General features: G+C 39.4%; 2 protein-coding genes across 6 annotated transcripts; both read right to left on the reverse strand.

Annotated features, from left to right (window-relative positions):
• Positions 1–6,397: 6,397 nt before the first annotated feature.
• LOC115681559 (uncharacterized) lies at positions 6,398–7,343 on the reverse strand. 2 transcript variants are annotated; one of them, XM_030605532.2, is made up of 3 exons: positions 7,078–7,343; positions 6,709–6,978; positions 6,398–6,620 (listed from the first exon to the last, which is right to left on the reverse strand). In XM_030605532.2, the coding sequence occupies exons 1-3, from the start codon at positions 7,215–7,217 to the stop codon at positions 6,572–6,574; spliced, it is 459 nt and encodes a 152-aa protein (XP_030461392.1). In that variant the 5' UTR covers positions 7,218–7,343; the 3' UTR covers positions 6,398–6,571. The 2 variants fall into 2 exon arrangements, with proteins under 2 accessions (XP_030461392.1, XP_056164744.1); XM_056308769.1 differs by having other exon boundaries at positions 6,709–7,343.
• Positions 7,344–8,430: 1,087 nt separating this feature from the next.
• On the reverse strand, positions 8,431–13,912 carry LOC115681577 (uncharacterized). 4 transcript variants are annotated; one of them, XM_056308832.1, is made up of 5 exons: positions 13,477–13,901; positions 12,465–13,105; positions 9,488–9,685; positions 8,855–8,914; positions 8,431–8,741 (listed from the first exon to the last, which is right to left on the reverse strand). In XM_056308832.1, the coding sequence occupies exons 1-4, from the start codon at positions 13,718–13,720 to the stop codon at positions 8,873–8,875; spliced, it is 1,125 nt and encodes a 374-aa protein (XP_056164807.1). In that variant the 5' UTR covers positions 13,721–13,901; the 3' UTR covers positions 8,431–8,741; positions 8,855–8,872. The 4 variants fall into 4 exon arrangements, with proteins under 4 accessions (XP_056164807.1, XP_056164808.1, XP_030461416.1 ...); XM_056308833.1 differs by having other exon boundaries at positions 8,851–8,914; XM_030605556.2 differs by lacking the exon at positions 8,855–8,914 and having other exon boundaries at positions 13,477–13,896.
• Between the last annotated feature and the right edge of the window lie 1,333 nt (positions 13,913–15,245).

Consider the following 15,245-nt stretch of genomic DNA (forward strand, 5'->3'; position numbering starts at 1 on the left):
AATATACTATAGTGTTGTGAAATGAAATGTCAATGGTGCACATATTGTACAAAACTCTCCTAATTTGTCTAATTTCAAAACAAAAAATTCTTTTACTTCCTTTACGTCATGCCATATTAAATTTGTTTTACATTACCTGGTATCAAATTCGTTTACAAGTTTTAGTTAATTTATCTATCTCCAAAATGCTATTGATTTATTGGTTTATCTAAATCATATATGATGTTAAAATATGAAATGCACTACAATCTAAGAATTTGACCATCTCCCGTGCTGCTATTAAGTCTAGTTAACATCTCAAAGATCGGATGTCAAAATTTCATAGGTAAATCTTAAAAATACCCACCAATACACAACAAAATCTTAAAAGATCACATCTAGAAATGTTCCTCCTGAAACTCTCAAAGGATATATCTAGAAATACCAGCCAATACACAACAAAATCTCATAAGATCACATCTAGAAATGTTCGTCCACCTAACCAATCATCTATTATAATATATTATATATTAGATGAATAATACTTTTAGGAGGAAATTAATGAGAATATTTTGAATTCTGCCATTGATTGCATAAATAAAAGCTTAAAACATCACATCTAGAAATGTTCCTTGACATGGTTAAGTTTTTGCCTATAACCCATTCCCACGTATCTATGTGCTTCCGTCATTAGTAAGCTTGCATGGGACATAAGATTGTCTCAGACAATCGAACAGTGATGCCTAGATGAGCCCTAGTTCTAAGCTCTTGTGACCATGTGCACAGGAAAATTGCCTACATTTTTTATAATTAGCTTGTCAACATCGATTTGTGGGATTCGAGCATGGCAAATTTGTTGTGCTCTAGCTCACAATAGTGTATACTCGACAGGTCTACATTCAAATTCTTTTGAAACGGGTTGATTCTAGGGTTTTCATAAAGGATTTAATTAAGTTGTAACAAAATTTGCCCCAAATGGATTTGTACTTTGTAAACAGGACACCAAGTAAAATCCAACAGATTTACGCCTTTGGTTCTAATTCTCGAGAACACCATTTTATAACTGCCTTTTAAAGCTTCTTAACTCTTATCTTACCCTCGATTCACGGAGAAATAATTTATTGGTCGTTTTTTCAACGGTATGATTTGGAAAATTCAATTGGGTTCAAGCGAACCTCACGAGTCACTTCAAAATCGGCTTCCTTCTTCCAGTGGTTGCTACGTAACATGTACAGATCATTTAATTAGTTCAACCGAGCAAAAAACGAAACAAAAACATTAATTTATTTCTTTAAAACAAAGGAAAGGGACCATGTTTTTTTATTTATAAATGCATCGACTATTACTTCACTTTGTCTCGGTAATCAGGAAGGGTGTGTTTTTGATGTGGGAGTACGTGGAAGACGCAGGAGCGTTGCAAGGATTTAATATCAACAATGATCAAAATAGAACTGCCGAATTTATTTATTTAAAACGAAGGAAAGAGATCGGGTTTTCTTATAAGGGTATCAACCATTAATTCTCTCTTATCTCGGTAATCAAGAAGGGTTCGCATAGAAGACGCAGCCGCATTGCAAGTAGTTGATATCAGCATTGATCAAAATAGAACTGCCGAATCTATTTCTTTAAAACAAATGAAAGAGAAGATCAGGTATTGTTGTTAGGGTATTGACCATTAATTTTCTCTCTGTCTTGGTAATCAAGAAGGGTCCACTTTTGATGTGGGAGTAGATGGAAGACACAGAGCCGTGCAAGGAGTTACTATGAGCAATGATCAAATTAGAACTGTTTCAAATTTATTTCTTTAAAACAATGGGAAGAGACCGGGTTTTCTTATAAGGGGCATCGACTATTAATTCTCTCTTATCTCGGTAATCAAGAAGGTTTCTGCTTTTGACGTGGGCGTAGTTGGAAGACGTAGGACCGCTGTAAGGAGTTAATATCAGAAATGATCAAAATTGAACCGCTGAATTTACTTCTTTGAAACAAATGAAAGAGATCGGGTTTTCTTATAAGGGCATCGACCATTAATTCTCGCTGTTCCGATAATCAAGTAGGGTCCACTTTTGATATGGGGAGTAGGTTGATAACGCACGAGCGCTGCAACGGATTAACATCGTTAATGATCAAAACAGAAGCGCTGAATTTATTTCTTTAAAACAAAGGAAAGAGACCGGATTTTCTTATAAGAGCATCAATCATTAATTCTCTCTGTCTCGGTAATCAAGAAGGGTATGCATTTGATGAGGGAGTAGGTGGAAGACGCAAGCGCGTTGCAAGGAGTTAATATCAACAACAATCCAAATAGAACTGCTGAATTTATTCTTTTAAAACAAAGGAAACGGACAAGGTTTTCTTATAAATGTATCAACCATTATTTCTCTCTGTCTGGGTAATCAAGAAGGTCTCGCTTTTGATGTGAGAGTAGCTGGAAGATGCAATAGTTCTTCAAGAAGTTAATATGAGCAATGATTCAAATGGAACCGCTGAATTTATTTCTTGAAAACAAAGGAAAGAGATCGGATTTTCTTATAAGGACATCGACCATTAACTCTCTCTGTTCCGTTAATCGAGGAGGGTCTGCTTTTGATGCTCGAGTATGTGGAAGACGTAGGAGCACTGCAAGGGGTTAATATCAACAATGATCAAAATAGAAGTGCTGGATTTATTTCTTTAAAACAAAGGAAATAGATTTCTTATAAGGGCATCGATCATTAATTCTCTCTGTCTCGATTATAAAGAAAGGTCCGCTTTTGATGTGGGAGCAAATGAAAGACGTAGAAGCGGGCAAGGAGTTAATATAGCAAAGATCAATATAATATTGCTGAATTTATTCTTTAAAACAAAGGAAAGAGACCGGGTCTTCTCAAAAGGGTATCGACACATTAATTCTCTTTGTCTCGGTAATCAAGAAGGGTCCTCTTGTGATGTGAGAGTTGATGGAAGATGCAGGAGCGCTGCAAGGAGTTAATATCAACAATCATCAAAATGTTAGGACGTGTGGTTCATGCTCTTTATCGATAGGAAGGTATATGATTTCATGAATAGATATTGCTTATGTATAATCTCTTTTTATTATAATTGTGAGTTGTAATTAAGAGGTGGGAAGTGCTATCTTTATTGGATGTAGCCCTAATTGAATGGTAAATCAAAATAAACCTTACGTCTCGATTTCTCTTTCTCACTTTTGCTCTCTATTTCGTTATGTTTGTGCACCTAATCCTAATACAAAATGGAAAAAGAGGTACATGGTCAAAATGCGATTTCAATTAGCGATGCGAGTTTTATTTAATTTGATTTCTGTTTTTTTTTTTTGGCTTTATTGTGTGTTGTTCATTGCGATATCTGCAATGCAAAAACAAAATGGCTTCAACAAAAGAAAGATTGTCCTCCTTTCCCCGGAGGAGGTCGAAGCACTGATCGCTCTATTGGACGAAGATCCGCGGCCCCATAGGCTTAGCAGGGTGAGAGTTCATGGCGCAACTCCCCCTGAAGAAATGATTGATGCGGATGTTGAAGGAATGAGAGAAATGCAGGCTAGCGGATTGGAGCTCTTGGAAGGGTAGTTTAGTGCTCTGCTCTCTCTCTTTTTTTATTCCTTCTTTTCTTTTTCATTTTGTATTCTGTTTGTAGGAACACCTACCCATTTCGAATGGGGAGGAGTGACTGAAGCGAAGAGAAAGGGAGAGGAGAGGAGAAGAGAAGGAGGTTTTAGCTGGGTATTTTGTAGTGGCCGGTAGTTAGAATCTGTTTGGCAGTGTTCCTTTTATGATGATTTTCTTTTGGTGTCGCTTCATTGTTAGCTGGGTGTTTGGGTTGGGCCATGAGGATGATGTTTACATTGAAAATGTCCTTGCCAGCATTTCACTCAGCTGTTTGAGAAACATGTTTGGGTTAGATTGTTCATGTAGTCCTATTTGATCTCAAGGTAATCTGACTGATTATATCACAAGGAAGAAATTGATGGAAAAGCCCCTTATGACAGGCATTTCCTTTTCTGCCCCTTAAATGAGTGATCGGTTTGAACTCAAAATATTTGGGGCCTAAAGAACCTCAGAAGTGCGATAATCATTGAGCATACCATATACAGTCCTCTTAGTGAGTGCAAAGTGGTGAGAACATGAAATAAAATCATCTCGCAAGGTTTTTGCACTGGTGTAAGAGCCGATCAGGCTAGCACTTTGCTGATCAACAGTTTAACTGGTTGGAATAGTTGGACTTGCTGGTTGGTGACATAGATTTCAAAAGGTAGGTAGCCTATATAAAGTAATTATACCATGGACGCAAATTCTAGTCTAGCAAAGCGATCGGTTTGCGCTCTCAAATGTTTGAGGCTGCGCTTCAAGACTCTTCATTGAAAACGGATTATAAAAGAAGACCAAACAAGACCAGGTTCTTGTATCTTAGTGTAACCAGTTTGAACACAAGGTTGTTAAAATCTGATTCTGCTTAGGATCGATGGGGATGTTCGACAGATTGAATTGTATGAACAGATTGAAAATCATAAGATCCTAAAAATTTCACAAAAGAAATAAACTAGAATTGTCATGTAAAATTTACCAAATATGATAATGTTTGAGATCATAACTCCGAAAGGCTAAAATTGAAAGAACAGGCAATATTCCATAATCTAATATATCAACTTATGCAATTTGCAATATTAAATATACTAGATTTATATGACAACCGAATCAATAGGATCCTCCTACTTATACTACATGTTTTTCCCTGATTTCAAAAATTGTAGGATCCTGCTATGTGAATGGTGATTTTTCTAGACATGGTTGAATAGGGCTGTCCGGTCAGGAGAACATTATTAGGAACAGTTGTCACTTGAAAGTATATAAGTGCATCGCCCAACGTTGAGACTCGTACAGGTCCAACTCTATGCCAATTTTAGACTCAAAGATGGATCTCTTTATGCTGAAATAGCAGATTGAGGAATGTGGCCCAAAATAATGAGCAGATTTTATGTTTTTAAGGGATAGAAGGCTGCTCATGAAAGGTTTTTCCCATCTGTTATGCGGTCTGCTCTCCGAGAGCTTGTCTGCCACCAAGTATAAGTTACCAGAAAAATATGATCCTGTTCTTTCAAAACACGATCATCAATTCATATGCCATGAGAAATCACAGAATATTAATCTCACATTACCAAATTTTTGTGTGAGATCCCTCTCCTCCGCAATATTTTCAACAGAAAAGATCAAGATAAATGTGTGCGTTTCCCTCACCTAATCCGCATCCGCTAGAAATCATCATAGATTTCTTAGATACACCAGAATCTTTTTAACGGGCAAAGTTCCCAATGTCCTGTAAGCTCAGGAAAATGAGAATTAGCACAAGATATGCAGGATATCCTTCAAAGTGATAGGTTTGCAATGTGAGGATTTCTATACTGTGTGAGTGGATAGTTCAGGTGAATTTGGAAACATTTTTGGAGGCAATGTAAGTAAAAGAATTGGAAATCCGATGATTTATTATTGAAGGCTTGCTGCCATGTTGTCATTTTGGTGTTTTTCTTTGTATGAACTAAACATAGCGAGTCTGCTGCGGACCACATCTTGGGACTATCGACAGCGGAAACTTCTTCTAGTTTAGAACTTTAGATTACTAAATGCAAAAGTGCTTTCAAGTGCAAGAATGCATGGCCGCACATTTATCAAATAAAACAACTTTCAACACTCTTACCCAGTAGATTGTTCTATATTTTCTTTTCCTAACCCTGTTAGGACCGTCAAGCTTTCCTGTGCCAAGTGGGGGTTCTCTTATGTTGTGAGTTGCTGCTCATGTTCTGGTTGAAGGACCAAATGGGAAGAGAACGAACACAATCATCTAAAAATTCGATAACCATGCAGAAGATTTCTTATGCTGATTAATTTCCTTTTCTTGTTCTTCTTTTGCTTAAAGCGAAGATACTTTCCTGGTTATCCTTCCCGTGGCTGTGCCGTGTCAAGATAGTGTCGAAAGTGATTTCAGCTGTTTGAGTGTTGGCATCTCTTGTCTACTTGTGTTCGTTAAATTTCTCTGATCCCAATGTGGAGCTTTCTATTTACCAGAAGTAACCAGTGTGTCTCCTGGATTTCTTTGATTCTTAAATGTAAAGATTCATATGCTCTTTTCTGTTCAGGGGTCATCCATGAAGAGCTTGCACTTTATGTTCGGGCATAGAAGTACTTCAGCTTTCAGGCAAAGGCTTCATCAACAGATTGAAGATGATGACATACAACAGCCATTGTTCATCAACCAACTGCCTTTCAGATTAATCACAGTTCGCGTGAGACATTATTGACTGTCAAATGCTCAATGCAAAGTTGTCCATTTAGCGACGCCTTGGATTTTTACCCTCCTGTTTGTCACTTCTCACCGATCCTTACAAACAATAAGGTGCTATCGATGCATTGCAGCATCTGGCCATGAATGGAAGAAAGACCAACATGTTTGTTTCCAGTGTGCAAGCAGATGAGGAAAAATAACAACATGATGAATTGACAAGCAAGGAACAATTCCGTGCCAGAAATATAAGGTGCAAAAACGAGTTCTTATTCAAACTGTACAAGGTACAGATTAAGGGCAAAATAAAGAAAACCAGTGGTTAATCGTCCTCTCCTTGGACACCAGCCGGAGGAATGTTGTAAATGTTCCTGTAAATAGATCAAAAATGAAAAAGAAGAAAAAAAGAAGGCACAAAAAAATTAATAAAAAGAGAGAGAGAGCAAAGAACCACTGTACCCGTGGTCGTGCACGAATCCGCCCATCACGAGTTTCTCCCTCATCTGTTCAATAACATGGGCATCTATGGCTCCTCCTTCGGGGTCATGGTCGTTGATTCTAACCTTCTCGAGCGGATAGGGGCGTGTAAATTGAGTCAACAGGTCCATCAAAGCTCCTACCTCGTCCATGTCATGTACGTCTATCATCCATCTGTTGAGGACCCGGAAACCTTCGTAGAAATAGGCATTCTCAGCCAAAGCCAGGGCATTGCGCGCTGCACCAACCGCTCTAACAAACGCACGAAAAAGCCAAAAGAAGAAGAAGAAAAAAAAACATAAATCAGATCGAACGAACTGGCACTGCCAATTGAAATCGCATTCGGTGTACATGTCTGCTGTCCTCGCGGCATCTGCACTCTGCTGGGTTCCGCGAATTCTCGCGAGATTCGCGAGCTGGTGGTCGAGCTGGATTTCGCGAAGTCTCCTATTTTCGCAGAGCGGGACAAAAGTTGCAAGAGGAGTAGCCATGCGTTTGTTTTTCTTTGCACAAGTGATTTCCACTCGAGAGGAGGATGAGCTTAATATAATGGGTTCTGATAAGATTTCGGCAGTTGGATGTGCCCAACTGATCAGGGGCCGTCCATGAAGATTATGAGCCGAAACGATTATGCCTTTTTGAAGGATCATGTCTTTTACCTTATTTTTCGTGAAAAGAAATTAGTTTCTTGTCTATCGTCTTGTTATGTGCGTCTAGAAGTAATGGACCCATTAAATCATTTGGTTGGTTTGGTCTTTGGGAGGAGTAGCTTCTTGGTAATGACTAGGATTGGTTTTATGATGCTAAGGTTTATGAAAATGAGACAGGAGGGGATGTTCCCAATGTCCTATGAAAGCACGCGAGTAATTGTGAGAGATGGGAGTGTAAGGGCAGGGTTCCCAATGCCAATGGTACACAGCTGGTTTGAGTTTGGAACCGAATGGTAAGTAACCGATCAAAAAAGCAAAAAATCGGAATTGTTGCGACGTAGAATCTTCAACGAATCAGCACGAAGATAACACATCAAGCGGAGTATCCATGAGTTGATCGTCTGGAGATCTTTTCTGATTCGTCTTTTATTTAATTTCCATGTAGATAAAATTGTCATCTTTTATCTTTGACTTCCACCGTAATTAGAGGCGATGAAATCTCTATTTATGCTATCTCAATGAAAAGCATCACTCCATCGGCTCAATTCTCTATTTTCTTTATGCCCACGAGTTAATCATGTAGAGATCTTTTCTGCACTGCAACAGTTTTGATTTTTCGCCTTATGATTTGTTGCTTTAACAAAAGATATCCAGATGCATTTTAAACTTTTGGATCCTGCATGTTCATTGCACTCACATTATATACGTATAAGAAAACACATAAACCTATAATTGGCTAAAAATATATCATTTTTTTAACTTGTCTTATACCATCTAACTAGTATTCTTGTCTATACTTCTTATGGGTTTTATCTGTAATTTATTTTTGAATGTTTATTAATAACCCATATTGCATTTTATATATTCTAATTCTATGAGTAAGATAATGGAGTCTATTGTGTCGTGGATAGACGAATTAATTTTATCATGTACGTATGAATTAAGATACGGCGAGACGTTTTGAAGTATTTCTCACTTAATTCATGCGATTGCTTGATGTGTACACCGATCAATCTTATTATATTTCCACTTCATAATTACTATACAAATTCAATTCTATTGCAAAATTATTACCGAACAGCGATGGTGTTCATCTGGAGAGCAATACAAAACATAATTTTAGAGCTAACATGTCTTTGCAATGTAATCCATTGTATCCCCTCCATGATGGGTAGGTTATTTCTCTCATTCAAATGGCTGATCTCTTTTTCAACACGATAATGAGTTCTCTACTTATGAAGCTTGAGTGCTTAAGCAAAAATACTTGAAACTGAGTCTAGTTTGCAGCGTCACTTTGGAAGTTTTGGCTGTCATAGATCTTTATACGTTATCCATCGATGCAGTTTCAAGCGCTATTGATATCTCCTGCAAAATAAACAGTGCAATGCATCAGTTATGATCAATAACCGCAAGAGGTAGCATCAAGAGACTTCAGTCTCTCAAAGGAAATCATGAGCACAAATAGCAGAATCACCTACACCATATTTAACCTCACTTCACGTAACAGGACAAATATCGTCATGGTCAACTTGGATGTTCTGAATGTAAAAAAGTAAGTTCAATTTATGAGAGAGAAACTGCAAATGGAGTGTCGAGGCTACATTCCTTAGGATTTCCATAAGCTTCGCTTAACACTGTGCCTATCGACTGAACTTTAAGGTTTCATGATTGGATGTTATCTAGTCCAAGTACATCCATCCAAGCACATTATATCATTTCCTACTTGGCAATAGCTATGATTTGAAGGTTCAAATCCAGTTACTCATAATGGTACTCCTGTAGAAGCATGAACAGCAGGATTTCCTTTTCTGTTCAATATTGCAGAGCTAATCTCCTTACAATATAGGACGAAAGAAAAAGAAAACATGTGACACTATCTAAATCTTTGCTTACTCCAGAGAGCAAAAAACATATCTATGCTTACCCTAAACTGAATTGGGGGAAGTACTTTTTTTGGATGAACTTCTACGAGAATCTTATGGGGAAAAAGAGACTCCAGCACTAGATAAATCTGGGCTATACTCACAAAAAGAATCTCTCTCTCTCTCTCTCTCTCTCTCTCTCTGTGCATCCATAAGATGTACACATGCACGCACACTGAATGCACTTACCTTCGCCTCTGCATCCCTTGATAATATGCATCTTGATGTGATAGCACGCCCATTATCGAACAGCCATCCTGCCTCACTACAAGTTTCACCATTTTCTCTTTCTCGAAGTGAACACCACAATTGTTTTGGAAGCAACACCAGGTTGCTATCGTCCCTCACCAATCTTTGTACACCAACCTCCATAAGTTCCAAGAGTTTCTGAAATTATTTGACAGATTCCGAACATATTGATCAGCTGATTCAAGACATTGGGATATAGAAGCAAACTTCGACTACTAAAAGTTGCAAAGTTACTTGAACAAAGAATGCAGCCATATCTCCAAACGAAAACTATATTTGACTAACTTCATAGCCTAATTTCCAGGAAAAACTAAATTAATACCCCACCCACATCCTATGTATCTTCAACAAAGCCTTATTGCCCTTAGCAGCTTATAAGTCACATTTACAAAATTTTCAAGTTGATGGAAACATCACAAAGCAGTTCCAAGAACTACATTGCTTAATACCCCCATGCAAACCCTCGGACGACCTATCCAAGATTAGGGGGGAGATCCTCAGTTTGGAATGAAATTCCTTTCCTAGCTACTATGCTTCCTTTGGTCTGGTACGATGCTCTCCGTCATCTTCTCATGAACCAATTCCTTTTCTTTTCTACGATCTACATATGCAATATTCCTCTATATACATAGCCAATGTATACCCGGAGAGAGTAAACGTGCGAAGGGATATTGCCCTTACAATACAATGCAATGATTTTTGTTTTTTAAAGATAAAGAAATAATTCTTTTTTTTTAGGTTGGTCATGCCATAAGCCTCAACCGTTACGTACAACAAACGCTTAAACCTTGAAGATAATTGACTTTTGGACCCTATCCAGGTTGTAGAACAATTAGAAGCGACTGAAAGATCTTTGAGTAATGATTTTCCGATTAATTGAAGTCCTTACAGGCAGCTCTCACAAAATAAAACTCGAATGAACAGACAAATGAGTCAATTACAAAACCAAAAAGAGGTGCAAACAGCTGTCCGCCGTAAAGAATGCAAGAGATGATATTAAAGGTACCAATGATAGTTCAACCAAAATGTATTGATAATGAGCCATGAATCCCTTTCAAATTGAATTTGAAGATAATAATAGGAAAAAAAAAAAACCAATTTCATTCTCACGTTTACTCCATTACCACTATTTCTCCTCTATTTCTCCTAACACCAATTTTCATCCTTAGATAAAACTTTATGGGAAAAAGGACTAAATTGGCCTCTGTTCGAAAGTCCAACCCAAAAGCTTAAGCTATTAGGTGAAGGGAGACCACATGAATATAAAGAGCATTTAGGACCCGTTGTCAATCAATGTGGGATAATACTTCAACACCCCCACTCACGTGGAAGCCGGATTACGAGCAGCATGTGAAATTTTGGCATCGCACATTCATATGGAAATTTTTCCACACACATTCGCGAAAGGGATAGCATTAGCTCTGATACCATGTTAGAAAGTCCAACCTAAAAGCTTAAGCTATTAGGTGGAGGGAGACCACATGAATAGAGCATTTAGGACCCGTTCTCAATCGATGTGGGATAATACTTCAACAGCCTCCGTCTAGAAAACAAGCATAACTCTCAACTCACCAACCACAAAAGCCAACCCCTCCAAACTCTAATTCCTAAGCCCCAACAGCAACACACATGAAGCCTCGCTTCTTCCACCCACCACAGCCTCTGTTGCCGTACGCTGTCCCGCCACCTCCAGCCATGTCTCCCATTGTCCATCTCCACCACCACCCTCGACCCCAAAGCCCCCTTTGATGCTCTATTTCTGATTTTTTTGGGGGGGTGTGATCTCTCTCTCTGGTTTGTGCTCTCTCTAGCATTGAGTTTGACACCAGCGTTGAGCTCAGATTCCTCCGGCAGAGGCGTCAAGCCTCCAGATTTGGAGGCTAATCTCTGCAGCCAAGGAGGCGTCGACCTTGGGCTTGATGGTGGATCCATGGTGTCCAGACTCTGACCTCCATGCATGGTGATTAGCTGGTGCCACAAATAATAGAGAGAGACGGATGAAGGGGATGCTTGGATTGACGCGGGTGAGAAGGCTGAGACAGCACCGGTGCGGTAGTGGCTGTGGTGGTGGACATAGCGACTGAAACTTGGTAAGGGTAGCTTATGTTCCAAGTTTGGGAAATTTAGAGCTGAGATAAGGGCAATTTAGGAAGAAAGTGTCATTTTGTAACTTATTATAGAATGATAACCGATCTAAGCTGTAAATTGGTATCCAAGATGCTCAGGACTGTAAGTGTTAATTCTAAAAATAAGGAGTGAAAGTGGTAATGGAGTAAAATATGAGGGTGGTATTTGGTATTTTCCCATAATAACAATACGTTCCAATGACTAAAATCCTTTTCTAATATGAATCTAAGAAGATTGTTGGTTCCATAACTAGAATTCTGTGTGAGGGTAATGGCATAGTCATGTTGATGAAACATCAACACCAACACTTTTGCCTAATGTTTGTGACATCATACTTGATTTGGTGTAAAAAATTTATCAAACAAGTCTAGATCATCAGAAGATAACTACAGTGCTTTCAGAAGAACAACTATTCTCGTCTCCTTAGCCTCTTCTATCTATATGGCATTGTTCCTGAAGGTCCTACTGAACTTGGGTTTTTTATCACTCAAAAGTTGAACTCAAAATCAAAGGGAATGCCCAATAAGACAACTAAACTATGTCTCTTCTATGCATCGCGCAAGACAGTGCACCACTAAAGCACATGACAGATTAACTCGGTTCATTGCAACATCATCACAGAGAATCAACAATAAAAGAAGCAGTGCCTGTGTGTAAAGAGAAATAAGTCCAAGACAAGTTTAGCGCAGAAGAAAGGCAAAAAGGTCATCAGCAACTAAGGATCCATGTAAGAAACACCATATGTTTAGACTTAGTGAACAGAAAAGTGAATGAAAGGAAGGAGACTCACATCTTGAGAACTGTGGAAATTTGCCGTGGAAGTGGGGCCCTGCCAAACACCAAGAACATCAGACGCTGCCGTGGCAGGAGTAGATGCAAAAGCAGAATCGCGGATAGCACATCCCCCCAGTTGGTCACCATTTCTAAATGGCCCATACCATTGCTCGCAAAAAACCCTAACGCCTTTAAGCAGAACTTTGTTGTTGGACACATGTATGACCTGAGTTATCCTCACACGGGACTCCCGGTCTAGGGGATTAATCAAACAAAACTCCACTTCCAACATCTTATCCTTGACCTTATCTTCCGTTGGCCAAACAGAAACATAACAGCCGCTAGATTGATAGGCAAATGCAGCAGCTTTGCCGTTTGCTTCCCCAACATATCTCTCATCGACGCTATAGCGCGTGGCTGCATCGGCTTCACATCCGACGGTGGGGAGCAACTTAATCGTCTTGTAATCAAGAATACGCTCTTCAGCATTCGCAAGAGTAGGGCATTGAGTCTGCCAATCAAACACTTTCACCTCCCACTCCCTGTAAGCTTCGGGCACAACCGACTCAGGAAGCTCAATTGGCTTCCCTTCGCTGGAGAAGTCCGCCCCGAACCCATCCCACTCGCCAGATATGTTTCTGGCGAATTCTCTCCAGGCTATTCACATACACAACATCGAATCGAAAACCTCAGGCAATCAAATAAAGCTCTCAGTTTGAACATTATTATAACATCATTGCATTTTTTGCTAAAGGAATCTGACCAGAACAATGACAAAAGAAATCCCTCCTCACAGTATTTTGACCAGATTAAACTGAGTAAAAGTTTCAGTTTGAAGATGATATGGATTCAGAACAATGAACATTCGCTTCAATCACACGATTGTTTCCTTTGAAATCACGCCACAGCAGAACACCGCCTTCCAATCTTCTACAAGAATAAACTCAGCGAAAGATGAAATTTTCCCACATACCCACTTCGCAGACTGAAAAAATTTATCAATACAAGACAAGGAATTCGTCACTTACTATCATCGGTGGTGCTCTCAGGAACTTCGACACGTGGGATTGGCGAACTGGCTATGGACGGCGAAGCACAAGGGATCGAAGAGAGCCGAGCCTGATGGGACAGAGAGAAGGGATTGCAGTGGAGGCCAGGAGTGGGAAAAGGGTGGAAAGCCCGAAGCTTCTGAAGCTTCGGCGATGGCGGTGTCCTCGCGTGGGATGACAGTATGGAAGTCCTGCTCGTTGCAGAGGCTGATGCTAATGCCATTTCCTCGAATGACCTTCGCTCTTCTCCTTCTTTCCCTTCGTACCCAGAAGAAGAAGAAGGAAGAAGACGAAGGTGGGGGGAAGCGAGACCAAGAAGAGCGGATTGATTCAACTTACCGAGAGAGAGAGACGCACGGACCAGAGGAAAACACCGGTCGAATTTGGCAAGGCGAGCATGGACTTTGAATAAAAATTGAATCTTGGAGAGTGGCAGAGGAATATTCTTGTTGAGTTAGTGAGAGTCACAAAGCATTTTGCTTGGCTAAATGCTCCCAAGACAATGTGACCTTCATGTTTAATGCAAGGGATGAAAATTATCAAAAGCGAAATACTAACAAGATTTTGACACCACTACGGTAAAGTTGTGGAACGATATTTTTTTCCGATGATAAATAAGATTTCATTTAAGAACGCACCACGAGGGTACCGGCTGAGGGTGGCCAACGAGTCGTGCCGGCTCGGTTCAGGCATGACCATGCCAGGAAAATGATCGACGGTCGGCCCCAAAAACCAGAAGGGATCGGTCACCGTTGATCAAATAGTCAGTGAACAGTCATTCATTGGGAATAGGTGAACGTCCAACGGCGAGTCGGCACCATCTCCTCTATAAACCGGCTTCATTCCTTCTCATTTTTTTTTTTCATTTTTCAATTCTCGCTTATATATCACTTCATAATGCTCTTGCTATAATAAAGTCAACACCGAGAATATGTTAAAAAGAAAGCAATCATCCAAAACCATCATCCAAAGCCATCTTGTATATGTCGAGATTATACAGGCGCAATTATCACGGGCTTCGCTAAATTGGTGAAGGTTTCCTTTGTCTCTCAAGTTGAAAACCTAGCCGTCCTGGAAGCACTCCAAATTGCAGCGTCGAACGAAGACATAATTGATAACTTAATAATGGAGTCCGACTGTGTAGATCTTATAGAAGCTCTGAGAAGTGGATCCGCAGATTTATTCAATTGAGAGGAGCGACTCCTTATCATGGATTGTCTTCAGCTCAAGCTCACCCCTCAATCCGCATAGCCCATTGTCCACGGGCTTTAAATGCAGCTACCGATTAGATCGCAAAGAGCCAATGTCTTGGCTCTCTTCCACAATATTGGCTTTCTGCACTCCCGCAAGCCCTTTAGGCTCTCTTATGCTTAGATTCTCCTTGTTTTGGACTTTTCAGATCATCTCCGTAAATGAATAAATTTGTTCTTCGACCAAAAAAAAAAAATCCAAAGCCATCTTGAGCAATAATTAAAAATGATCTCGTAGTTGAGCTTCGGGACAAGACGCCGTGAGCGGTAAATTAAAAGTCTAAAGATGTTATACTTATTACCTAAAGTAAACCAATCTATAACAAGTGATTGAATATGCAAATGCAATATACTATGCGAGAATATGTCTTGAATAAATTACTTTCCTAAGAAGAGCCAATAATTACGGAAATGAAATTTATCATGGAGTAATCTAAAGTATTCGATGTGAATATTGCCTTAAATCTACCATGCGAAAAATGCTTATATCAATATTCA

This window comes from Syzygium oleosum, unplaced genomic scaffold (genome assembly GCF_021117445.2).
Source record: "Syzygium oleosum isolate NSW1041296 unplaced genomic scaffold, Sole_v2.1 Sole_v2.02, whole genome shotgun sequence".
Lineage (NCBI taxonomy): Eukaryota > Viridiplantae > Streptophyta > Magnoliopsida > Myrtales > Myrtaceae > Syzygium > Syzygium oleosum.